This window comes from Apus apus, chromosome 1 (assembly GCF_020740795.1).
Source record: "Apus apus isolate bApuApu2 chromosome 1, bApuApu2.pri.cur, whole genome shotgun sequence".
Classification (NCBI taxonomy): Eukaryota; Metazoa; Chordata; class Aves; order Apodiformes; family Apodidae; genus Apus; species Apus apus.
In genome coordinates, this window is record NC_067282.1 from 18,274,395 (window position 1) to 18,301,704 (window position 27,310).

At 39.9% G+C, this 27,310-nt stretch overlaps 1 protein-coding gene across 9 annotated transcripts in view; it reads left to right on the top strand.

The window, feature by feature from the left end:
* The window catches only part of ZMYM2 (zinc finger MYM-type containing 2), a 94,328-nt gene extending 71,847 nt beyond the window's left edge, over window positions 1-22,481 (top strand). For 8 of the 9 annotated variants that reach the window (XM_051609251.1, XM_051609243.1, XM_051609234.1 and 5 more), the window contains 12 exons: window positions 712-746; window positions 2,473-2,602; window positions 2,751-2,866; window positions 3,718-3,889; window positions 6,229-6,336; window positions 8,300-8,394; window positions 9,927-10,095; window positions 11,007-11,158; window positions 15,363-15,477; window positions 16,575-16,826; window positions 18,137-18,257; window positions 21,417-22,481. In XM_051609251.1, coding sequence (XP_051465211.1) covers window positions 712-746; window positions 2,473-2,602; window positions 2,751-2,866; window positions 3,718-3,889; window positions 6,229-6,336; window positions 8,300-8,394; window positions 9,927-10,095; window positions 11,007-11,158; window positions 15,363-15,477; window positions 16,575-16,826; window positions 18,137-18,257; window positions 21,417-21,609 — 1,658 coding nt within the window. In that variant the 3' untranslated portion in view covers window positions 21,610-22,481. Of the gene's footprint in view, window positions 1-711; window positions 747-2,472; window positions 2,603-2,750; window positions 2,867-3,717; window positions 3,890-6,228; window positions 6,337-8,299; window positions 8,395-9,926; window positions 10,096-11,006; window positions 11,159-15,362; window positions 15,478-16,574; window positions 16,827-18,136; window positions 18,258-21,416 lie in introns of those variants that run through there. The other variant, XM_051609303.1, reaches the window with a different exon arrangement.
* Window positions 22,482-27,310: the final 4,829 nt, after the last annotated feature.

Consider the following 27,310-nt stretch of genomic DNA (forward strand, 5'->3'; position numbering starts at 1 on the left):
AACACTGTCAGGTAATCAGACAGTTTTGTAATCACTTTTTAAAAATAAATCTTTTTTAGGTTAAGCATAATGGGGACAGAAAATGTTTTCCTCTTTCATTGTGCTCCAATTTGTCATTACATGCTCTGGAAAAACTTCCTTTCAAAATGTGTTTTGGTCACAGGGCGTAGATAAATGCACTAGGAATGAAAAAAGAAAGAAATTAAATAGAAGTAAAAATTAAATGGAAACTAAGTGATAATGGAATGAAAGTATCTAGATAAGAGGAATACATTGCTTTTCTGTCTTCCGATGGCGATAGGTACGATGTAAATTTGCTGATGGGGGCTGAGTGCATGTTTATGTTCTTTAAATGGCAAGTCAGGCCAAGTTCAAATAGATCAGCTTTTTAATTAATGTAATAATAGCAACACAGCTTCATTGAATAGCCATTTTCATATTTGAACATTTTAGTGATTTTCTGAAAGAGACTATATTAAACATCTGGATGGAGCACTGATTTACTGTTAACTTTTGTGTAAGGTTCAGTGCTGAATAGTGAGGTGCCTGTGAATGAGAAGGCTTGTGTGCAGTTCCCACCTGAAATACAGTACTAAACAGTGCTGGTAATTTGATGTTATTCAGATGATAGGTGTTGTCTGTTGCTTACTGAAATTTTCTTTGATTCTGAAAAAGGAAAAAATTTCTAAAAATATTTTCGTATGTTTTTAGATCAGGGCTGTCAAACCCTCCGAACAAAAATAACAGTAAGTACACATATTTAACATATATATATATAAAAAACATAAATAGATATATTTAAAATGTGAGATCCTGGTGGCTTTAAAGAGGTGGAATTAAAAGAAAAAAGAAATCAGTATCTTTGAATGATGCTAAACTAAATTTATGGAGTTTTTATTCTTTTTCACATCAGTAGTTTAAACATTTAAAGGTTTGCATTTTGTCTTTTCAGTGTCTTCTGGGAAGCCAATTCATCAGCCATATATTTTTCATCTGTAGTGCATGAAAGTGTTGCTTAAAAACTTAATCCACAGACCAACCTGTATCTTATTTGCATGTTTAGACTGATTAGGTGTATTGATTGATTGTAGAAAGGGAAGAGAATTTCACTGGTCAACAGGAATATTAAGGTTGTTTCTCAGCTTTGAAAGGCTAAAATATATAATTGGTGCTCAAGGTCTGATTGACTTTGCTGCAGGTGGCAGAGTAGGGAAGTGTAACCTGCCAGATCATGGTCTGGGAGAGTGGGGACCAACAGTGGAGTAACAATCTCCTTTCTGAGTTTCAGTTTTTGTTGGCTTGTCAGAAGTATCATTAATAACTTTTTTCTTTTTTCAGTTAGTGTAGTCTGTTTTGAGACTTAGTTTTGGTTTGAATTGTTTGTTGCATGGAAGATATCAGAACTGCCGATATTTCCATGAAAAAACTGACTCACCTTTTAAATGCAAATAGGTTGCTAGAAGATAAATCTGAGATTTAAGTGAAAGTATTTTGATGATATTAAAAAATACATTAATGAAAACCACAGAAAATAACAAGAGACATCAGACAAACTAAACTGTCATGTTAAAAAAATCTAGCATTTTAAGTTTAATGATGTTAATTCACTCCATAGATTTTAAAAAATCATATAAAAACTACATGTGACACAATTTAAAAATATATTTTAGAAAGTATACATCTTTTAAATAAAAGGTCTACTGCTGTTCTTATGACTTGACTTTCCATATTTAAAAGGTTATGTGGGGCTAGTCTTACTATTTATGACCAAATAAAAGTGACAGTCTGTTTCTTATATCAGGTTCTAAAGCAGATGCTAGGGGACAAAAACCATGTCTGGAACAAGAGGGGTTTTTTACCTGTTGACTGTAAGGATGCACTTTGACAGTTATGTGTTCCCAAGTATGTTTTCTCTGTTACGGAGCCAGCAGGGGGAGCTCGAAGGTTGTATATTAGGTATTTGAAAGTTGTTTGCAGATGGTATTCTATTTAGATATACTTTTTAAAAAAAATGTCATATTTTGATTATACCATAGTTCAAAGAGGTTAAACCCTGAGCCAGAAGTTTGTTATGCTACTTATAGTGAATTCTTTTTACAGCTGAAATGATTTTTTAAGTTATAAAGTAGCTTAAATTGCACTTTCATTAAAACAATAATGTAGAAAAATAGTATCTTAAATTAAAAAAGAAAAAAAAAGAAAATGAGACAGAAGTTGTTAATCAAAGTGCTAGCCCTGACTGAGCAAAATACACACCTATTTATATTCCTGGCACTGGCAGCTTATTACTAGAAATGTAGAATAGCCTAAAATTAAAAAATAATAGTTGGTGCAGTTGCGTTGTGCTGTTGTGTGACCTTTCTTTTCAGAATCTCATGTATGAAAAGTATCAGCTGATACAGTAAATCAAGAATTTTGTGTTGAAGTCGATGTGGTGTAGCAGCACACTCTCTTTTATTTGCTTGCCTGTAGGGCTCAGCACCACCACCTTCCCCAACACCTAACAGAGAAATGAAGAACAAGGCAGTTCTTTGCAAGCCTTTGACAATGACGAAAGCCACATATTGTAAACCTCATATGCAGACAAAATCTTGTCAGACAGGTAACTTTTGAACTGTACTGGAACTTTTTTTAACTGTTACTGTCTTGGAACATATTGCAAATATTCTGATTTTTTTTCCCTAAACTGCAGGTGTAAATTGTTTTTAAGTACCTGGCAGTGTTTGCCTTTTTCTTTTTTCTTTTAATAGAAGATGACTGGAAAAAAGAGTATGTCCCAGTGCCTATTCCTGTACCTGTCTACGTTCCAGTGCCTATGAACATGTATAGTCAAAATGTTCCTGTTCCCACAACAGTTCCTGTTCCTGTAAGTGACTTGAGCTTCATTTTTATATAGGCATCCATTCACATGCATGTGTGGGACTACTTCGTATTATTGACTCATCTCATTCTGGCCCATCTGAAGGAGTGCGGGATGCTGAGACAGTATTTATTGAAAAAGCATTAGAAATACGGCAGTGGTGCTTGATTTCCTGATTGTTCCTTAGAACCTGTCTACCTGCTTTCAGTGTGAGAAGTTTGCTACTGAGCTTTTTAGAAACAGTGCTGAGTCATAATTTTGAGTTTGCTGAATAAGCATTAAACAGCAAGATGTGTTCTGGTAATGGGGAAACTGAAAGAATGTATTAGGGAGACGTGGCAGAGTGGGATGAACAGAAGGAAGAGAAGCAGAAAAAATGCCAAACTTTGTGGCAGCAAAAGAAAAAATAGCTCTAAAGTTAAACTTTCTACCATCTATGTACCAAATTTCATCCAAATGGTAGAAGAAAACCTCTGGGCTCCTAAAATTTGATTTCACAAGCAAGCCTCTAAAACAAGATATTGATTTGTCCAAACTGTTAGTCTGAACTTATAGTCAGATAGGCTTGAAGTTCCAAAGCCCATTCTGTTCTTACTTGGACCCACTATATTTTGTCTGGTTTAATTTTTTCTGGATCGTTTTCTGCTTTTCCTTCAGTTCTCAATCATTTATATTTAATTTTTTAACCTGTCAGCACTTTTTTGTTAGCCCACACTGAAGTGATGTGTTTCTAAGCTGTATTAACTCTATATTTTAGATGAAAGGCATAGAGTTTGTTTCTGTGTTGACTGATGTTGGTGCTTTGTTGCAGAATATTTGTGTTCTTTTCTTATTAACTCTCCTCCCTGTCTGCATAGGTGCCAGTTCCAGTTTTCTTGCCCACTACTCTGGAGAGCAGTGAGAAAACACTTGCAGCGGTAGAAGAACTGAAGGGAAAAGTGCCCTCGAATCCACTGGAAACGGAGCTACTGAACTTGTCAGGGATGGTACCTGAACATGATGAAAAAGCTGAAGCTTCTGATGTGGCCAGTGAGTTTCCTGACAAGTTTTTGACTCTTTGGTGTGCTGGGGGGTGTGCGTGTGTGAATCAAGAGAAGGGTTTTGTTTTATTTGAGTCTTTTTATTATTTTAAGGAAAGACTCTTTGAGTACCGACAGTACTATTACTAAGTTCTTATATTAAGTTAAAATCTTAGTTATTTAAGTATTTTTTAAATATCATTTTAGCACATTTGCCAGACCTTTATCTTTAAAAACAAAGGCATTCCCTTTGCTTGCGCCAGCAGCCTGGCTGTTGCCAAGCAGTCATCCAGGATTGCACACACGTGTTTTCTTCTCAGCATAACTCAAAACAAGCCCAAACCAATCTGTTCTTCCTCCCAAAAAAACTCAAGTCTAAAGTTTAGGGAAGTGATCTCAATAGCTGCGTCTTATAGGTGTGAACACAACTTTCTTTGAACAAGGTGGGATATGATGGGGGCCTGATCTCTTTGCAGTAACACGTTACTAGGCTCATTTTATGCAAGGTGTGGGGAAGCTGTTGAAGCTAAGAGAAACATACATTTCACAAGTGGAACTGTGGTCAGCAAAACCAGGTGACCTCATGATGCTTTTGTTCTTGATCAATCCTTTCAAGTGGTGTCTCTTTGAAGATAGCAATGCATCAGCTGATAGATCACGAGGGTTCTGATGGTGAAATGACTTGTCATCCCACCAGCTCACTTAAAAGGAGAGAACTGTCTGAGACAACTTTACAGCTGAAGATCAAATGCCACATATCCTGTAATGATATTTTCATACTGCACATACCTCTTTGCTCCTCTTTCTCAACTCTGCCTGCCAAAATCGTCAAGTCTCTTCTGTATTGTCACTGTTTAACTCAGGTTCGACGACACTGCTCTCAATTCCCTCGCCCGCCCACCCAGGTAGGGAAGGAGAGAGAGAGAAAAAGAGAGAGACTTGGCTGGATTGAAAACTAAACTACACAGCTTTAATTAAACACTAATGATATAAGAAAATATATACAATTATATACAGATGTGTTCAGATATGAGCAAAAGCCTCTTGCCTCCCCCCACCCCCAGCAACTCCCACAGCATCTCCTGAGCTGTGACCAGTCCTGAGAAATCCCAGAGCTGCTGCTGGAGAGAGCGCAGAGTGATGAGGGTCAGGAGAGCTCCAGCCTGGGGGTCGATGGTGATGGATGGATGGAGTCCTCCCCGGACTTCAGCCATGGATGGAAGGGAAGGGAAGAAGAAGCAGGAAGGAAGTTGTCTCCTGTGATCTCTGACCTTCCTCTGAGCTTACGTAGAGATATGGAATGGAATATCTCTGGCCAATTTTGCTGTCTGTCTAACTCAGCCTCCTACGGGGGGTCATAGATCTCCCTGTAGTGTCTGAGCTGGCAGAGCAAAGATGTGACCTTGAAGACCCAGCAGTTAGAAAAACATTCTGCTGTCTTATCAGCTCTGGCTAGAACAGAGTGTTGCTAGTTAAAAGAAAGCTCACTGAAAGAAAAAAAAAATCAGTAAAAGGAAAATTGGCTTCATCCTGGCTCAAACCAGGATATGTATCTTCCCAGGAGAATACGTCTTCTCTTCCAAAAAATAGATTTCAGGGTTTTTCCATGACTCAGATGAAGATTTGTTGGGTTTTGGTTTTGTTCTGTTTTGCATTTTAGAGGCTCTTTCAACAGATGTCTCAAATAATGTCGATCAATTATCTGACCTTATGCTTTGGGCCTGGTATATAGGAGGCCAGTGATGCTGCAGTCCCAGGAGGCTTATTGTTTTCCAAATTGTTGCCATTCCCCCATTAAAGCTGGACATTTCTGATAGTGCTGCAAGGTTGTCATTTGCAGTTCTTTGGTACCTTTTGCGAAGTACAGCTAACTGAATGAGTAGATGTGTGGGATCAGAGCTTGCTCATTTGCAGAGAACTGAATTTGGACAAACCTGCCTTTGTCTGAAGTTGGGAAGAGATCAAGCTTTTGTTTCTCTCTGCCTGTCTCGTTTGCTTTTGTAGGATCTTTTTCACAGACTTCAAAGGCTGGTCTATTACAGGGAGAATCATGTAGAAAAATAGATGGCTAGGTTTGTTAAACCAGTATTTGATTTTCTGTACACGTTTTGCTGACTCAGTGAGGAAGGACAGGTTGACTGGTAGGTATCTTTTCTATTTAAAGAAAATCAGATTGGAAAAATAAATCTGAGATCCCAAGAAAACAAAACTGAGGATGGCAATGAGCAGAACATGCAGATATAGAGCTACTCGGCTTCTAGTGTGCTTCTAATCTGCCCTGTTTTGACTAATCCATGTGTTTGCTAAAATAATGAAGAGTTTTTCCTTTTTCTTTTTTTTTTTTAACAGGTGTGATAGTTGAGTCAGATCAACTAAACTCAGAAACAGACACGCAGACAAGCTTGCCTGATGTTCCATATGAAGCAGACCTTGATATTGAAATAGACTTTCCACGAGGTATTTTTTTATGTCATTTTAATAAATAGCGTGAAATAGGTGTTGTGGGCAGCCATTGTACTTTGTTTCATCATCCTTACAGAGGAGCTTTGTTTGATTGGAAGATCCGCCTGATTGGTAAGACTTTGCCATGTCTTTGCTAGACTGGGAACTTCTACATTAGTTCCTTCGTCTTTTAAATGTAATATTTGAAACAGAATGCAAAAAAAGAGGAAATTAACCTTTGACAAACAAACTTGGCTGCATCATTTGGTTTTGAACATGGATTTAGGGAAGTTATTTTGAAGGCTCAATGACTCAGATGGCATGTGTCATGGAAAACAATAATGAATGGGTTCTTCAAGGACCAGGTATTTCCATGAGAAATGGCAGTTTAAAGCAGCAATTACAAAAGAGCAAGTTTTCCACTCCCGTTGTTAGAAAATTGCAAGCTGGTATGCTGCACATCACTTGTGTTACCTTTTAGTATCTGGTTAATATCCATACCAGTATTTGAAAAAGGCAGCGTTATTTGAATTATCAGGGAAATAACTTTGAGACCTGTCTGGCCAGAATCTCTTGGTGTTATGTATTACGATTTCTACCATTCTAGAGAATACAGGCAACAGTGTCTGTTTCCTTACACCATATCCTAATCAGTCCAAGGTGCAAGAACGCTTCTGGCCATAGGTAGTGTCTCCCTTCACATAGCTTCTCTTGGACATACAACTCTTATACCTCCCTGATAGCTTCTGTGTCTGACACTGAAAGTCTCCTTTTATACCTGCACTCGATGCCCAGACCGAGTTTCTTAGTTTGCTCAATGTCTCATTTAATGACCAGGTCTAGGGGGTTAGTCTGACCTTAGCTTAGGAAATTCATTAGCCAGAATCATGCTACATTTTTAACCCCCTTTATAAATGAGACTTGGTACATGAGAAAGAAAATCAATGGAAGAAAAAGACAGATCAAAGTGGAATAGTAAATAACAGCAGTTTGTAATAGATACTGATGACACTGAAGTGCTTCTGAGATTATATTCTTTGTGGTAGCAGAAGGACTCGGGTTTAGTCTGGGGCAGAGTTCTTAAGTCTTTGCATGTGAGTGCTGTTTTATCTGGACTGGTTTAAATGGTGTCTTGAGTAAGGGAATGAAATCCAGCTATCAGGAGAGAATTCAGTTTTGATTGAAGATGTTGTTTGATATCTAAATGAGGGATGAACCAACTTCAGTTAGTAAAGTAAATAAAAATAAAGTATAAAGTAAATTTAAACAAATAAATAAATAAATAAAAAACATAATATATGTTGTCTCATTCCACAGTGTTGTCTGGGAGAATCCTTCATCTTCTCCCTGAAATGTTAAGTAAACAATATTTTGACATTACCATGTATCTGTTTACTGAAATTACTGGAATATCCATTATGAGCTGGACCTCCATCACTTGTATAAATAGAGACTAAAACCAGTTTCTCCGAAAGAGCTTACATTCTGAATCTTAATATTTTATCCAAGTATAATGTGCTGTGTAAATTATAAAACATGAACAGAAATTATGGAAATAGATGAACAAAAATGCATGTACTGAGCTAATTTGTATTTTTGCCTCTCAGAACTGCTCATTGTCACATCATAACTTAGGCTTCCTAATACCAAACACTACCTAGGCAGGAAAAATTGTGTAAGGGCCCAGAGGAAGAATTGCTGCCTTAGTGGCTTGAGATAGTGCTTGAAATTGTTGAGCATTGTGTCATTTACAATTTATTTAGAAATAAACATTTTTATAGCTTTGTCTTAATTTTAAAATAAGAAAATGTTTGTTTCCTTTCTCATAGCAAAATCCAGTCTTTGGTAGTGCTTATCTGTGTGCTTTTGTGGACCCTTCATGTTAATTCACACTAACATAGTTCATTGGTTTTTGTCAAACATGGTCAATATTATTCAAAACATGTTTAGAAATAAGTTTCTGTTGATGTATTTTCAGCAACTGAGGAGCTTGATACAGAAAATGAGTTTTTGTTACCTCCTGTTTTTGGGGAAGAGTATGAGGAGCAGCCAAGGCCTCGGCCCAAGAAAAAGGTAATTTTGACATGCTATTATAAAATTCTAAAAGCACAAAATTTAACTGGGCAAAAATATGCCAGGCTTTGTTTTTTGGGGGGTTTTATGGGTTTTTTTTGTTGGGGTTTTTTTTTTGCTGTTTTTTTTTTTTTTTTTTTTTTCCAGTTCTCATATTGCTCTAAAACCTGTTACTGCCTATTCATACTTAATATCCTATTTTTATGATGTAAATTGATATATTTCAAGTAATAAAATTATTTCAGTCCTATGTCTCCTGCAGTTAACTGTTGTATTTAACAGGAGTGTGATTTCTGAAGTATGATCCTGTTTTTGCTTCACACTGGCAGAACTGTTGATGTAGTGTGCTAGTGTGTATGTACTTACTGCACTCTTAGTGGTGCTTCTCTACCTTCTACTTTGAGCAAAGCTGTGTTGGTTTAGTTTCATAGTAAGATGGAAGAATGCTTGCATTACCGTGGCTTGTCATGGGACCTATATGGGACCTTCTGTATAAAATAGTTTTAAAAAAATTACTTGCCTGTAATTTTCCCAGATTTTCAGTCAAAAATCTTAATTTAGACATTGCAAATAAAACTTCTAATACTTCTAATAAAACTTGATAAGAATGCATGTGTCTTTCTAGTTCTAAATTTGGAGTCTGAACTGTTGGTATTATCTGCTGGATGTGTTCCACATATCTACTGCTGGACATATTTTAATTGGGGAGCAATGCAGGCTCTTCTATTGATGGGTTCAGTTGCACCTAAAAGGTAGCATAGATTTGTAGTATCTTTATCTTTTTGTGCATTAACACAATGAAATCCTATAAACACACTGAATTGTTAGGGCCATGAAGATGATCAGAGGGCTAGAGCACCTCTCTTATGAAGACAGGCTGAGGGGGTGGGGTTGTTCGTCCTGAGGAAGAGAATACTCCAGGGGGACCTTATAGTGGCCTTCCAGTTCCTGTGAAAGCTGCCTACAAGAAGGCTGGGGAAGACCTGTTCACAAGGGCATTTAACAACAGGACAAGGGGTAACAGTTTCAAGCTAGAGAAGGGTAGATTTAGGATGGACATTAGGAAAAAGTTCTTTAAGATGAGTGTGGTGGATCACTGGAACAAGTTGCCTAAAGAGGTGGTGGGGCCCCATCCCTGGAGACATTCAAGGTCAGGCTTGATTGGGCTCTGAGCAACCTGTTCTAGTTGGAGGGGATTGCACTAGGTGACCCTTATAGGTCCCTTCCAACCCAAGACATTCTGTTATTCTATTTGGTGTATTGTGTGTTTGCTGTTTAATAAGATATAAACAAGACAGAAACTCCATTGTTCTGATTGTGTTAGGAACTAGTTTGAAAGGCAAATTAGAAATGTTTGTCAGCTTAATAAATATTGTCCTTAGAAGTATGTTCAACACAGAAACTACTTACTCAGTGCAGCGTGTGTTTCTTTGCACTGAACCTTCAGTTTGTCATTTGCTTGTCCTGCCCAGCTTGTGTGTTCCTGCCAGCAGAGGCTGTGGGCAGTGTTAACCACTGTGTTCCCATGGCAGGGGGTGAAGAGGAAAGCGGTCTCGGAATACCAGTCTCATGAGGACAGCTTAGAAAACTCAGATTGTAGCTTTCCATTCAAATACACATATGGTGTGAATGCGTGGAAGCACTGGGTGAAGTCTCGACATTTAGATGAAGAGCTTCCAGAATTAGAGGAACTGAAACCAAGTAAGTATTTTCCAAAATTTGGCATTCAGGTTCTTACTTGGTAGGGAGAATTGCAGCACTCATCTGATTTTCAGCTGGATTTTTTTATAGAAGTTTTCACATGTCCCGGATGTTCCAACAATGACTGGGTTTATTCTGTCACTAAGTTGACAAACGCTTTTTTTTCCTAGTTTGCTCAGTTGAGTTCAAAATGTTGAATCTCACACTTCTTGTGCAAGCCAGTACAGCACCTTCTGCTCTTCTGGCTTTGTGATAATTTTGATTTTCTGTTAGCATACTGTTTTCCCTCTTATTCTAACTCACTTTGGAGTTCACACCTTTTCTGGACTTCTAAACTGCAAGGGAGGGGCATCCTATGCTTTGTCCTGGACAGGGGTCTTCATCTGAGGCTGGCAGTATCTGGCTGTGGAGCTCTGACATGAAGTGACCTGTGCTCCCATGGAGCTTTGCTGCCCTTTCTGCAACGCTCCTCTATGTGTGCATTTCTACTGTGAGGGAAAAGGGTGATTGCTGCTACTCCTGCCATTCTCCAGCTCCCACGTGTGTCTTGGCACCCTTGCATTATGCTGTTGGATCTTTGGAAACTGCTGTTTCCCTTGAAGGTCTCATCTCTAGAGCACTTCCTTAATTTCAGCATCTTGGGCCATTTCAGTGTCATCCTCAGCTGTGCATGACAGTACACTTGTCAATGGGTGATACTGCATTTGGTTAACTAGACTTTACTCTCGTAGCCTCGTTTTTTTTAACACAGACCTAACATTTTAACTACTTAGTACATTTGACTCCTTGATTGGTTAGTGGAGAGAACATATAAAGCCAGTTTGCCAGTTTCCAGTCCAGAAATACCCCATGTCACCCTCACCATGTGATAATTCTGTTGTATAATATAGCATTTTTTCTCTATTTTACAGCAAAGTCTGTGAAATTAAAGGAAGATCTATTATCACATACTTCAGCTGAGTTAAACTATGGGTTGACACATTTTGTCAATGAAATTCGAAGGCCAAATGGAGAGAACTATGCACCTGACAGCATCTATTATCTGTGTCTTGGGATTCAGGAGGTTAGTAGAGGCTGTAGAGGTGGGAAGTGGAGCTGCTGATTTGTCTGTAACTCATTTCAGTGAAAGAATGGAGATAATGTGGATTTATTAGCAAGGAGCTATTCTTAATATATTGCCTATGATCAGTAACACAGAGGCTGCAGTGTAAATCCTGTTGTAGAAAGCTGTCTATATAGAAAATGAGTTTACAGGCCCATCCTGAAAACTCAAATGCAAGCTGGTATATTATAATTTTAAGCTTCTTGCTGGGTTAAAGCAAAGAACTTGCAGTGTACAATGACATAGTTTTTCTAAATGCTGTGCTTCATTTTGTTTGCTAAAGATGGCTTAATTAATATAAAAACCAGAATGAAACAAAGGCATGATCTGTTAATGTTTTACTAAATTCAGTTACTTAATTTATCATGGGAACAAGCTATTTGAAGTGTTTTTTGGGGAGAGTTTAATATTGCAGATAGTAGGTAGTCAGGCTTTTTGGTAGAGTGCAGGAAACTCTGCTATATTGACCATCTTAACACACACACACACTTTCCCACAAACTGTAATTACATTATATTTTGAAGATAAAGGAAGACAGTTTAGATACGTTGTATGTGAAGGCAATAATATATCACTAGATAATAAGAAAATCTATTCCACAGCTTATCTGTTAAGCAGAGGATGTCTTAATTCTTGGTGCATAAGGCAAATCATAGATAACAGCAGTGTTCAAAGATGAGAGCACAGAAGATTTCATTTAAGTTAAAAGGCAATAAAAAAATGCATGTGATGTGAAAAGCAGGCAGTTCACAGGCTTTGCAGTCCTGCTTAAACATTTTCATACTTAAGGCACAGGACTTGAATCAAATAACAAAATTTAAAATAAAAATATGTTTAATATAAATAGTACCTACACTAATTTTTCTGTATTGCAGGTATGCATTATTAAGGAGTTAGTTGATAGCTTTGCCTCATGGTTGAAATTTGAGAAGTGAGCAGTCCCTGTTTGGCATTTCAGTCAATACTAGGCATGCTACAAGGCATATATTTCAATTTGGCTAGCTTTCTGCTTCTGCACTTGCATGGTATACTGTCTCTCTGTATCTTTCTGTTGAATTGAAAATACTCACATTAAGTTGGTAAACAATACATGGTGAGGTATGAGTTTATAAAATGGAAGTCAAGTAGTATTTTTTCTTTTTTTCACCTTTCTCTTTGTGCCTTTGACATTGCCTATTTTGTCTCCACTGTGAAAGCTAGTTATGTGTAAAACCTTTTGTTTTTTAAGCTCATCAGAACCAAAGTTTGTGTGGCCCAGCACAACTGTCATGAGCTCTAATACAATACACACAGTGCTGGAACATTAAAGGAACTTTACTGTAATTACTGCTTATACTTAGTGTCCAATATTTAATTCAGATGATGGTAACAGTCTCATCTTCCCAATTGTGCCACTACTATTCAAACAGATAGGAAAATGTGTCCTGTTTGAAGAATTTGCAGGTCACAAAGGCAGAGAGAAATGAGGGATAGAAACATGTGAGTGTATGAGCTCTCAAGGGCTGCAGCCGGTGTCTGTGTGCTAATGGCAAATTGTACATATATGGGTGTGTGTTACCCTTCTGAAGAAACAGGTTTAACCAAGGTAGTGGTACAATAAATGCAGTGTAGTGGTTGCAATGTGCAACAAAACTCCATTGCCTTCTAGTGTTTTCTTAGACCATCTTTCTGCCTGGCAACCCTGACATGGATACTCCTGAAAGGAAATAAATTTTCTGCTACTGCATAAAAAGTATTGGCACTGGTTAACTCAGAAGGGGCTCAGAGGAGACTAAATTGTGCCAAATACAATAAATATATTGCTAACTTAGATTAAATTTACCTTCAAAGGAAGAGAATTAACTATTTTTCTTTTAAAAAAACAACCAAAACCACTTGGAAAATCTGTTCCAGCAAACTTGTCCCTGAGTCAAATGGTACGTTTTCTCAGTTCAGGTTCATGTGCAGCTGATACTGTTCTGCTTCCAGCCAGAATTGGTTCAGTAAAGGTTTTGATAACTCTGAAGTACTGATCCTGAAAAATACCACAGTTAGTAAAGGTTGTTGCATCATCATGCAGGCATTTAGTGGTGAGGGTTCATCTAGAAAAAGGGGTTAGCCTGCTTTGCACCCGTGTTGCATTGTGGCCTTATTTGTCCCAGTACCAATTGGGTTTTTTGTTCTTGTTTTTGCATGTGTAATAATGGGGGGTTTGGGGCAAAATTCAGGCTGATGGAGCTTGGCAGATGTTTGCTGGCAAATGCTGCGGGCAGTGACAGCCTGTGGGATTCAGGCATGTCTGGTTCCTTTGTGTTCACTGCAGTTTCTGTAGAGCTCATCCCAGGTGGAAATTAGCATTATGCTAATGCTGCCCCCTCTGGAGCTTGTAGAGTGGCAGAGCACAGTGTTAGGGTGTGGAAGTGAAGGTTTGTGGGTGCTTGTTGGGTATTGTGCTGCAGGGTTGTCTGCAACACGATGTCATTGTAGACCCCTGTGGTGAGAACAGTCTGGGGTGTTCACAGGTTTCTACTGAGGATGTCAGGGTTTACCCAAAGAAGTGTTACTCTGAGCCAGGAAACAGAAACAGGAAAAAGAGCCAACCTCATCTGCCCCTCTACTCTGCTCTGGTCAGATCCCACCAGGAATACTGTGTACAGTTCTGGTGCCCTCAGCACAAGAAGGATATAGACCTGTCGGAGAGGGTCCAGAGAAGGGCCACCAAGATGATCAAAGGGCTGGAGCACCTCTGCTATGAAGACAGGCTGAGAGAGTTGGGGCTGTTCAACCTAGAGAAGAGAAAGCTCCAGGGAGACCTTATAGCACCTTCCAGTACTTGAAAGGGGCTACAGGAAAGCTGGGGAGGGGCTTTTCATCAGAGAAGATAGTGATAGGACAAGGCGTAATGGTTTTAAACAGAAAGAGGAGAGATTTAGGTTAGATATTAGGAATAAATTCTTCACTATAAGGGTGGTGAGAAACTGGAATGGGTTTCCCAGGGAGGTTGTTGATGCCCCATCCCTGGAGGTTTTTAAGGCCAGGTTAGATGAGGTTTTGTGCAACCTGGTCTAGTGGTAGGGTTCCCTGCTTATGGCAGGGGGTTGGAATTTGATGATCTTCAAGGTCCCTTCTAACCTTAACAGTTCTGTCATTCTATGATTCTATCATTTTTAGTTGAGTTCTCATTGGCTTGTGTGGGAACTGGTTTTGAACCAGTTTTAATCCAGTTTCAATTTCACTGCCAGCATTCAGTGTGAGTGGTTAATGCAAACCAGAGAAAAAGAAAGGCCATGGAGGAAAAATGTGCCAGGAAAAGAGGGGCAAACCCCATGAAGCTTATAGTAAGCTATATTATCTGGCTTAGAATTGCTTTATAAAATCAAAACTGATATGTGATTCTGTATGTGGAAAAAAGGACATTTTGTGGAATATTGTGCTTTGAAGAATTAGTTTAATGTGTTGTATAAAATAATTATCTAAATAAAGATGTCATGTTGGAGACTTCTAGGGAGTGTATGTATTAGTTCTTTGCTATAAAATGAAGTGCAAAGATAAGGAAGTCAAGATATGCTGAACAGCCTAGTATAAATGAGTGCTGTGTTTAATGTTATTTCAAGAATGTGTACAGAAGTAGATGCTATTTACAGAAGTGAGTACATTTTTTTGTCTTTGTCACTTTTACTGTATACACTAATGACAGGCTTGTGCACAAAAGTATCACAGAACTGGAAAATTTAAAAAGCCAAGCCTCTGTTTTCGTGTTGAAAATGCTTTTGTCAGTGTCAAGAGTTCACATTTAAAATGGCAGGCTCTTACTAAATGTTTTGGTTTTTAGTTTGTGACCTAGGTGGAGGAAAAGATAAGATAGTTGTAGGTTTTGGTTTTGGGCTTTTGTTGTTGTTTTTTTGTTTAAATAACTCCCCCTTCAGTGCTACGATGTTGCACACAAGGAATTTTAGAGAAAAATATTAGAGTTGTAATTAATCTGTGATAATATCCAATTAGAAATATACAATGTATGTTACATCAGAGGTAACTTTTAATTGCTAAATATTTGAGAAGTGTCATTACTTTATGTCTAGGTACTGGTTTTTTTACAAAAGTGCAAGCATTGTACTGAAAAAGAACCTTATAGCACAGGATTTGTTCTAATCTGGAATTGTAAATATTATCTGTCTCTTTTCTCTAGTATTTATATGGAAGTAATCGAAAGGACAACATATTTATTGATCCAGTCTACCAGACATTTGAACAGGAATTAAATAAAATCCTTAGAAGTTGGCAACCAAGCATACTTCCAGATGGTAATTTTCTTTTTGGTCATGTATGTTTTTCATCTCTTAATATCTTCTGTATTCTTAAGAATGTAAATATATACAAACATTTTATGCATTGCTATAATAATTGATTAAAAATCATAAAGATTTAATCTAAGAGTTCAATTAAGAACATACCTGTGTTTAATATCTTGTTTCTTGGTAATGCATGCTGCAAGACTTGATTTTGCCACCACCTGTTAATCTTAAGTTTACTATGCATTTTTAGGAGAGAAAGATAGAGTAAGTAGCTGCTCTTCAACTTGTACTCTTTCTTTACCTGAGCTGACTATTTTTTGCCCATTTTTTTTGCAGATGGGAAGCAGACAGGCACAGGGCTATGTGTGGGTAGGGCTAATGAGCTATATATTTTAGTCTTTCTCAGTTGTATTGGAGGACTCTCTGCTATGGGCTTTCTGCTCAGGAGGATCATCAGTTCATGGAGAAAACAGGAGTTTTCCCCAGCAGATCAGCGTTGGTGCTGAACTGAGGAATCCACTGTTCTTTTATCTTTCTCACAGTCCTCTCTTGAGCTGAGGGCTTTTTTTTACCAGCCCCTTTCCTCTCTCTTTTTGATACTGGCTGTTCTTTGTATAGCTCTGGAGGGCCTCTGTATAGGCATCTCCCTATACTCTGGTATGGTCCTGGAGTGCTTTCCAAGTGAGGTATCTATTAGCAATAAGAAATAAGGTATAGCTAGTTGGAGGCCTTGCCTGAACAGAATGAAATTAACTGAAACCCACAATTTTTATGAAGGGATTAAGATTAGCCCCTTAAATGTTTGTTTGTATGTAATATGAGGGACCTGCATGTAAGTATGACTGTTTTAATTAAACAGAGATGTTTTGTGTGGGAAATTGCCTATTCTGGTGTTTCTCATTGACTGTCTCTTCCTCAAACAGTGAGCGTCTGTGTCTTTAAGAGGTGGTTTTGGGGGTATGGGCATATAATTACATGTGCTTATTAGAGGCTTGTGTTATGAGTGAGCATTTTGTTACATCTTACAGTAAACAGAAACTTGATTTGTTAGCACTGGGACAGTTTATGTGCTAACCCATTGTGTTCTCTCTAATCTTTTTTTGAAGGATCAATATTCTCTCGAGTTGAAGAAGATTACCTTTGGAGGATTAAACAGCTGGGATCACATTCACCGGTTGCTCTTCTGAATACTCTGTTCTACTTCAATACTAAATATTTTGGCTTGAAAACAGTGGAGCAACATTTAAGACTTTCTTTTGGCACTGTTTTTAGACAGTGGAAAAAAAATCCTCTAACAATGGAAAGCAAAGCTTGTCTTCGATATCAAGTATCTTCCCTGTGCAGAGCTGATAGTGAAGGTACTATGGCAATTCCAAAATAAGTATTGAAGGAGCATCCACCTCATGTTCCTCTGAGGGACATCTAGGCAAGTTGCCAGGAACCAGAGGTCTGACTTAGCTTGAAGTTTAGCAGCTTTCAGCTCCTGGATCTTTAATCACAGAATCACCAAGGCTGGAAAAGACCTTTAAGATCATCAAGTCCAGCCTATGTCCAACACCACCACATGGGCTAGACCATGGCACTAAGTGCCACATCCAGCCTTTTCTTGAGCACATCCAGGGACTGTGCCTCCACCACTTCCCTGGGAAGTCCATTCCAATGTCTAATCACCCTCTCCATGAGGAAGTGCTTCCTAATATCCAACCTAAACCTCCTCTGGTGCAGCTTCAGGCCATGCCCTCTCATCCTGTCACTAGTTGCCTGGGAGAAGAGCCCAGTCCTCACCTGACTACAACCTCCCTTCAGGTAGTAGTAGAGAGTGTTAAGGTCCCCCCTGAGTCTCCTCTTCTCCAGGCTAAACAACCCCAGGAGCCTCAGCCTATCCCTATAAGACTTTCCCTCTAGTCCCTTCACCAGCCTCATTGCTCTCCTCTGGACCTGCTCCAGCACCTCAATATCCTTCCTGAAGTGAGGGGCCCAGAACTGCACACAGAACTCGAGGTGAGGCCTCACCAGTGCTGAGTACAGGGGGAGAATCACATCCTTGCTCCTGCTGGTCACACTAGTCCTGACACAAGCCAAGATGCCATTGGCCTTCCAGGCCACCTGGGCACACTGCTGGCTCATGTTCAACCGGTTGTCAACGAGCATTCCCAGGTCCCTCTGCTGGGCAGCTCTCCAGCCACTCCTCCCCCAGCGTGTAGCACTGCCTGGGGTTATTGAGGCCGAAGTGCAGAACCCTGCATATGGTCTTGTTGAATTTTATGCCACTGGCCTCAGCCTGTCAACCCAGCCTGTCACGGTTCTTCCTACCTTCTTCTTCCTACCCTCCAGCAGATCGACACTCCCCCCCAGCTTGGTGTCATCTACGAATTTACTTAGGGTGGACTCAATCCCCACATCCAGGTCATCAATAAAGATGTTGAATAGGACTGGGCTCCATGGAAACTACAAGGTCTCTACCTTAAATGGTCCCTTTGAGCCTGTGAGTCTGTGTTAAATGCTACAACTGACTCATGGCTGTAGATAGCATTTCCAGTGTGCAGATAGGCATAGCTGTGGTGACTGCATTGTAGTGCTTGGTGGGCTGCCCACTCTCAGGTGTTTACTGAAGAATGTAAAATAACTTCAAATTGTGGCTTAGATGATGTTGATTTTCTTCTTAAAGATAAAATTACTACTGGAAAAAGGAAACATGAAGATGATGAGCCGGTATTTGAACAACTTGAAAACACGTCTGATCCAGCTAGATGCCCTGTGAAAATGTTTGAGTGCTATCTGTCTAAAAGGTAAGTATGACACAGGGTAATACAGAAGTGGTCTGGAGTAGACCAGGTACAAAAGGGAAATATTCTGATGCAACGTGCAGTACATTCAAGCAAAGGGAATGGATTGAGATTCTGGAAAATAGCTAAATGAGAGCTCCAGTTGTGTATCTGGACAAGACACACAGAAAGTGGGAGAAGCAGAGTACTTCAATGTTAATTGTGAAGGACTCGACCTGGGAATGACAGTATGATTGAGTTTTCTTACCAGGAAACACCAAGTATCTCTGTGGAGAATTACCAGCAAAAGATATGGTAGGTTTTGCTACTGAGGGTTGTGCCCATTGGTGAGGTAACTGTCTCTTCAGTAAGAATAGACTAGAGACAATGAGTTTGCTTAATTTTAGCTTGTCAGGAATTTGAAATGTAGATGCTTTTGAAATACTTATTTTGAAAGCATGTTTAAAATCTTGAAGTAGAAGAAAATGCCACTGACAGTGACCCAGCATTTAGAAATAGCTTGTTTCCTTCCAATCTGCACAGAAATTAATACATTAAAAATAAATGCTTAGGCAACTCTTCTAAAAAAAAAACCCACCAAACAACCAACCCAAAACAATTTAGCAGCTAAGTGTTTGAAAACAGGATTTCATGGGAAATACTTGAATTGGAACAACCATTCAAGTGACTGATTTTAATGGAGGTACTATGTTACCCTAAGTGAAATACAGTGGTCTTTTAATGCAAGCATCTGTTTTTCATAAACTCAGTTAATTCTGATTGTTGCAGGGAGGGTTTTTTTGCCTTCATACTAACTGCTGTCATGGTTTGGAGAGGCTATATTGCTCAAGGTGAAGCTGGATTTTTGAACTGACTTATTTTCATGGTTTGGGCCCAACACGACAACAAAGGAACAGCCCCATGGCCACTCACTCAACTTCCCACACACACACACACTCTGGGATGAGGAGGACAAAGCTCACAGGTTAAGACAAAGGACAAGGAGGGTTCTTCACCCACTAAGGTCCTGGGTAAAACAGACTCAACTTGGGGAAAATACCAATAATTTAATTTCACACTAATCAAACACACAGAGGACACAGACAACACAAAAAGCAGGGATATGTTTGCATATGTTACCCCACCCCTCCCTTCTTCCTGGGCCCAAACCACTTTGTTCCCGGTTTCTCTCCCTCCTTCCCCCCAGCGGCACAGGGGGACAGGGGATGGGGTTTAGAGTCAGTTCACAGGCTGGTGGTTCCTGCTGTGCCATCCTCCTCAGGAAGAAGGATTCCTTACAGTCCTTCCCTGCTTCCCCACGGGGTCCCTCCCTTGGGAGAGAGTGCTCCATGAACCTCTCCTTCATGAGTCCTTCCCACGAGGTCCGGAGCTGCTCCAGCCTGGGCTTCCCACAGAGTCACGGGTGCTTTAGGAACAAACTCCCCTGGCACCGGGGTCTTCCAAAGCTGCGCAATCAGAGTCCACAGGCAGCAAATCCTCTGGCCACAAAATCCAAGTCCAGTGGCCAAGTTCACCCCTCCTGGCGCCTTCAGGGAACGTTCCACCACATTCCTCCACGAGTGCAGGGGAACAGCTGCCATCTCACCATGGGTTGCAGGGAAACTTCTGCCAGGGCACCTTCTTCCCCTTCTTCCTCACCAACCACCAGCACCGCTCTCCTTCCCCAGCACAACTCTTCTCCTCCAGCACAGCTCTTCTCCCCTAAGTGCTTCTGCTCAGGTGTTGTATCAGTTCTTCCATATGTTAATTGCTGAAGCACGTCTACTGTCTCTAAAATGGCTCCTTGGCTGGGTTTGGAGCAGGGGGAGCTTCTCAGCTTCTTACAGGAGCCACCCCTGGGGCCCTTCCCCTGCTACCAAAAAACCCAGTTATTCAGCCAGCAGTGGGGAGAGAACAAATAATTTATTTTTCTTTAGAAACTTCTCAACTTCAGGGAAAAGAATACACTTAAACCCATTTGGAGCATCATTTATAGTGTGGTTTCAAGTCCTGCTGTCTTACAGATCCTGGTCAGCATTGCTGGCTAGAGCATCAGACTCCTTCTCCTCGTTCCACTTAAAGGAACATACCTTGCTTCTTTGATGAGATAATTTTAATAAAATATTTAAAAAGCAGTTGTAAAATTTAAGGTAATGCCAGCTATTTGAAATGTACTTGGCAGTTGGTGGACAGTTGCACCTGAAATTTGAGGATCCTCTTATTCACAGCTATGAGCATGATATAGTTGCTTATTCCTCTAAAAAAGGAAGTCAAAAAGGGAGTTAAAATATTTAAATTACTATAATATTTTAAACTTCTTATCTATCTCTTAATCTTGTTTATGTGAGAATAGAACAAGCCCACATTCATCCCTGCACGTGAAAAGCAACACCTGAAATGTTATCAGCTAGTTTGGGAAGATGAGCTGGTAAAAATGCTTTTTTTACCAAACAACATGAAATACAGTTCAGCTCTGCAGTACTTAAGAGGGGAACGTGAGTGAGCACATGGACATGCAGAATTGAAAACTATTTTCTGAGACTTGCCTAAATGGACAAAATGCTAGAATTTCCTTGAGAGATCTTCTCTAGTGGCTTGGAGGATATGTCTGACCTGGATCAAGCATGTATATGAACTCCAGAGTCAGAAGCTACAGGATTTAAAGACTGAAGTGACCAACTGTTTAAGTAAAATTGGAGGAGGAGTTTTACCTTGTATTTCTGTTCATTTCTCTTAACTACCATCCTTGACTTTCAAGGGAACCCCAGGCTCTGTATCTAGAGATAGCTGCATCAGGCTGTGGTGCAAGAAATTACTGATGTCTTTGCAAATCTGTCAATCAGAGGCTCCTAAATAGAAAGCCCTTTCTGGTTTAGCAAGTCCTGGAGCTGCTCATTTCTGAAAGCTGAAAGAGTCTGTGGTCTCACATATGCTTGCTCAGTCCCAGGTGTCTGCTTTCGGCTGCTCTGGGGTTGTGGGGCTGGCTTGGCCTGCGCCAGACCCATCACGACTCCATCGATGTTTGTCTTGTGAACAAGACCACGTTCTTCCACATTCATCATCTTTTCGCAACTCACCTAAGTATGGTTGGAGTTTAGTTGACAGAGGATGTCAGGTGTGCTCATGTGTTGTTTTGTCCTGTGAGGCTGTTTTTCTAACCCCCTCTGTTTTCCCCCCTTGCAGCCCACAGAATCTGAATCAGAGGACAGACATGTTCTATCTGCAGCCAGAGTGCTCTGTCTCTGCGGAGAGCCCCATCTGGTACACTGCTACTTCACTGGACCGCAACACTTTGGAAAATATGCTCGTACGGGTTCTTTTAGTAAAAGATATTTATGATAAAGACAATTATGAACTGGATGAAGACATAGATTAAAACAAATTTCCAAAAACTGTCAAGAAAGCGAACAGCATTAGATATAGTCATGCTGCTAGACCTTTACTATGGAAAACATTTCAAGTTTACCCTTCGTTTTATGAGTTTTGTAGCAGTGTGTACCCTCACCTGGGTATTGCCATGTAAATAATCTGTGAGTGAAAGTTTCCATTATTCTGAGTAGTGGTTCTAGGATACATAACAAACACATTTCAGATTCTTTTATTATTATTTATTTGATTAGGTATGTTTGTAACTTTTTACATTGCAAAATATGAATGAGAATGTGCCATGTGTCTGTTTTTTTTTTTTTTCCCTTCGTAGTAAGAGACATCCATATTGCACAACTCGGCTGTTGGAAGCTCCCTTGAGTGGAGGCTCTTCTAATGGGTTCTTAAACCAGATGGTTGTGTATGGGTAGCACTACTAAAGTTTAGAACTTGCTGTGTCTTTCAGACTTTTTAAATAAATTGTAAACTAATAGGTTTTTTACTTTTTAGTTACTGAAGCCTTATAAGGTTTATGTAGAGAGATTCCATCTTATGTACCAAAAACAGACAAAAGAGAATGCTGTCAATATTGGTGTACTGTAATGTGAATCAATTCTGGTGAAAACATTTTTTTTTTGTTGCCCTTATTAAAACCTTAGTGTCTTTTCCTTATTTGTGACTCTCTCTCAATTGCCCCTACAAATAAAAAAATAAAGAAATAAAGAAATGAATTTAAGCTTAAAGCAGGTGGTCATCAAGACATGTATTTTGTAAAAAACAAAGACGTAACCAAAAACCTGAAAAAGAAAAAGACATGTCTGATGACAATGCTATTAATTCTTTTCCTCTTTTACTTTTCTGACCACAAATGCCAGTACCTCATATTCCTGTAAATGTGTCCTTTCTAGCCTTAGCAAAAGGGATTTTGATGCTGCATTACGTAAAGTGATATGGTATGCTAAACTTTTAACATTTGTTTGCCCTTGGGTTGCTGTATTTAAATACAGTCAATACTTGATTATGGGTGGGAAAATTCTTTCAACTAAATCCCTCCATTCAAAAGCCATATGAGATGTGAAGTTGCAGAAAGTTGAAAGATGATTTTTTGGAAGAAAAGTCCTTTAATTTGTTCTCTGTCCTTTCATGCTTACTTTGTGTAAGGAGTCTGATTTCCAGATGCACATTCAGCTGCTTAAGTTTTTTTACTTGCTCTTATTTAACTGATGTGAGCAATGTGATGTATACATTGGTTCTGCTATTGTACTGAAAAAAATGTAGTAGAATATTCTACTATAAAGTAGTTGTAAGTTTGGCCTTCCTAAGTGACATTAAGCATCTGTTGAGAGGAATCATCTGCTAAAGGGGAAACTTCCTATGTTTATACATTACATCTTAGAATTTATTTCTTGCAAAGGCTGCATGGCTTTTTTCATTTTCCTAAGCTGAAAAGAATGCACTTAGGGATGCCTCTTTCTATATAGAGAAATAAAGCTTCAGTTGCTTTGTTTTGTTAAGGAAATTTATTTAAATTTCTGCTATTCTTGTGTGTCTGTGAGTATGTATTAACTTCAGATCTGCCACTATTTCAAAAGCAGATGGAGAGCTACATGCTCAATTTTTCATGGTTTTGTGATGGCTCTACCCTTTCTGTAAAATCAAGACCTACTATGCAGCACCAGTCAGTAGATCACCAACAGCTTCAACACTCTTTTCCTTTTGTGAGTAAGTACATAGGAACTTAGTGCATCAGTGCTTGTTTTTTTCAAGCAACAGCCTCAGAATGGGCACATGGTACATAAAAGTGGTAGGTTGGAAGTTGTAATCACAGTTTTGTTTTGGCTTCTCCAGTTGAACACCTGACTTGACCATAAGTTAAATTGTGTGGATGGAAATTGGCATTACTAATTTCCTGCCTAAAATGCATTATGTACTTAACTTGAAATACTAAATTTAAACAGAGATTTCAGGGTTTTTTAATAAATAGCAGTAAGGATCACTTGTAGCCCCTTTGATATAGTTCTGACTTCAAGTACTTCAGCAGGAGCTGTAATCACTCCCTGGCTAGGACAGTGTTTTAACCACTAGCACACTTTTATAACACTATGAACTTATAATGTGAAGCTTTTGAAGTACTCTAAATCATGACTAAAATTATACATGTGTGTTGTGTTTTTTCTTAGAGTTTAAATTCTTGTTTTGAAAGTCAGATTACAGATATTTCTTAAATAATAAGATCAGGTTATAATGTGGCATGCTGTACAACAGACCTGCATTTTCAAAGTCATTAGAAAAGAATGAATGGTCCTTGAACTTTTTATCAGAAATAACATTATTATCCTAATTTCTCCCATTTTCTTCCCAAGATTCACCTTCCATATCAGTAAAAATATTCAAGTTAGGTTTTGAAATAGAAATTTTGACACATAGATCCATGTTGGAAACGTGATGATGGTTGTCAAGAAAATAACTTTTATTCCAGAAGATGGAGCTATTCCACCATCAGCAATAATGTTTTTCAAGTGTTTAGATCTAATGTTGTAAACTGCTGAGATAACTGCAGTCAAGAATGCATCATGGCTCAATGTATGCAATTTATTTCTCAATTGAATGGTGACATAAAATGCAATAAAAGGCCTTAGTTCTGAAAAATATAAAGACAAGCAATTTTGTAATAATTAGGGGTTCAGGGTAAATACTTCCAGGGTTTTTTTGTCTGTAAGAACTGTCAGCAGCTGGACTAGAATGGGGTTGATGTCAAGGAGTTGCCTGTGGGTTGCTGTGCAGGAAAACACGATGCTCTGTTCTACACAGAGCTTCTGAGTTAATCACATGTAGCAAGAACCCACCCTCCCTTTCCAGCTTAGGAGGGTGTGAAGTGGCAGTCTGGGTGTTCTGGCCATCCCTGTGAGCTCTCGTACAGCCCACCTGAGAAATGCAGTCTGGGGACTCCTCTGCTCTGTGTGTTCAAGGACTGCTGGCAGTGCTGTCCAGGCCAGGCAGGATTTTCTAACTTCTCAAATCGTGCCAGCACGTGCTCTGCATCTCCTTAGTTTGAGATCCAGTTTTGAGCAGTCTACAGGTGGAGTAGTAGCCTTCAGACATAAAGGAAATCAGATGTCAGCAGCAGGCAAATTACATGGAAAAATATACCTCATAGTGAGAATCTGTGAAAAACTCATGTAATTTTCAGAAAAGAAATCTGCTTTTTTAGTAATTTCTATAATTATGTGCAGTCATGGGAGTCTGAAGAACATTTGCTATGAAGGTATGAAGAACCTCTGCTATGAAGACAGGCTGACAGAGTTGGGGCTGTTCAGCCTGGAGAAAAGAAGGCTCTGAGACCTCACAGTGGCTTCCAGTACCTGAAGGGGCTACAGGAAAGCTGGGGAGGGGCTTTTCACCAGAGAGGATAGTGATAGGAAAAGGGGTAATGGTTTTAAACTGAAAGAGGAGAGATTTAGGTGAGTCATCAGGAAGAAATTCTTCACCATGAGGGTAGTAAGGCCCTGGAATAGGTTGCCCAGGGAAGTTGTTGATGGTCCCTCCCTGGGGGTGTACAAGGCCAAGTTGGATAAGGCTTGTGCAGCCTGGTCTAGTGTGAGGTGTCCCTGCTCATAGCAGGGAGGTTGGAACCTGATGATCTTTAAAGTCCCTTCCAACCTTAACCATTCTATGATTCTATGAACATGCAGCTGTTCATAATTACTGAACTAAGTATAAATTATGGCAATTAACTTTTACTGAACAAAAGGTTGTGGTTGTGGACTAATTTCAACATTTGCCATGCTGATTGTCTTTCAAGTGCTCACAATGTGACTGTAATGCAGCAACATTTGTTTTCTTAGTATCTTTATCTTTGTTCTGTGAGAGGCTGTGTGAATTAGGTGGGAAGACAGGAGAGCTTGCAGTCCAAAAGGAGATGTGTGGGATTGAAAAGGCGTGAGTGGTGGAAGGCACTCGCCCCATTCCCATTTTTGCTGACATTTTTTAGTATATAGAAGGTTTTTTTCTTACTCTAATACTCACTTCCTGGCTTCTCTCTGTTACCCTTATGGAGGGCAGTTAAATATTCTCATTTCCATTTTTGTAAACATTCACTTTTCAGTTCATGATGTTCACAGCGTCATTATGTGATGCGCGTTGCACTCCAGACCAAGTATGATGCAGAGTAAGTTGAGTGGGAGCTTTTTGATTTCCCTTGCACCAAGGACTGTGGGGGCTGTCAATGAAACTGGAATTCAAAGTGTTTGAGGCCAAGAAGTTACCAAGATTTAAAATCATCATAAGCCAAATGGGTCTCTGGATTATAACAGCAAATACTAATAATGTTTTGGAAGCATCGAAGTTCGAGCTATGCTTTGTTTAGGATTAGGGCAAAGCCGTAGGGCTTGTGTGTCTCCTGAGGCTCTGACAGGGGCTGTCCCCAGGGGTTTGGTTAAGTGTGGCAAGTTCCAGTTTCTCAAGTCAGAAATAAATCCTCTGGCAGCTTTTTCATATAAAATGTTGAAACATGGAAGCCTCAGCACATGAGCCATGGCATGGATATTTGAAACAAGCGTGTAATGGGGCACGTGCTTCAAAACTTAGGCTGGTGTGAGTGTCTGTAACACTAATTAGCCATCTCTTTAAACACCCATGAGCACAGCAGGCATCTCACAGATGTGCAAAATGACGTGGGGATGGGTGCCCCCTCACTGTGCTACTCTGGTGAGGGCTGGCAGTCCCTGGCCAGCGGCTCTGCCTTGGCAGGGCCCCAGCCTGCTGCAGGCAGGGCTTCCCTCCTGCTGTGCACAGGGCTGCTCTTGGGCCCTTTCCTTTGCTATCAGGGAGGACCTAGTCATCTCAGAGTTCCTTGCTGTTGGTCTGTGGTGGAATATGTGTGACTGCTATGTATGACACGTTCATGATTGGGTGCAAAATAAGTCTTGGGTGGGGAAGGAGCTAAAATGATAATTTCATCTTTTCTTCATCCCTTAATAGGCATAATTGCACTTTACTGTTGCCTTTACAAAATCCTGTCCCCTCCCCAGCCCAGTTCTCCCAGGCAAAATACCAGGAAGGATGTGAGTGGGGCACTAGTGTGTGTGAGGGACCAGCCCTCCAGACCTGCTTTGGGAAATGGTATCGAAACCCCATTGTAGCCCCTGCTCATATGCATCCCAAAAGGCCTGCCTGGGAGGATGGAGACTGCAGGAATGGCCTGCATTCTCCTCGGGCTCGAATAGATGAGATAACGACAATGACTGAGATAAGGACATGATCGAGGGGCGGAGGGGGCAGGTCCACTCCAGCTGCTCACACATGTATGGCTCAGTCACACATACTTGTTGTGAAATCAAGATTCTAGGCCTATAAAATAGGGGGCTGCAATGGTGGGCTTGGGGAGTTTCATCAACACTGACTATCAACACCGACCTTCCCCGTTGGCTAGACCAACGATGCTGGATCCAGGACCAGTGACTTTCCAGTCCTCTTTATCTCTCTTTATCTCTCTCTTTCTCCCCCTCCCCTCCACCCCCTTCCTCTCACCTTTTTCTTCTATGCAGGTGGTTTTGTTTAAGTTGTTCAATATTGACTCCTACTGGTGTAATAAATGTGTAATTTGTTACAAACAGACCTTGTGTGTCGCTGCACCTTAATCTGATCAAGGGGTATTGGGCGGTCGAGCTTTTATTCGGACCATCAGACATTTACTCTCTCTGGGAAAAGAC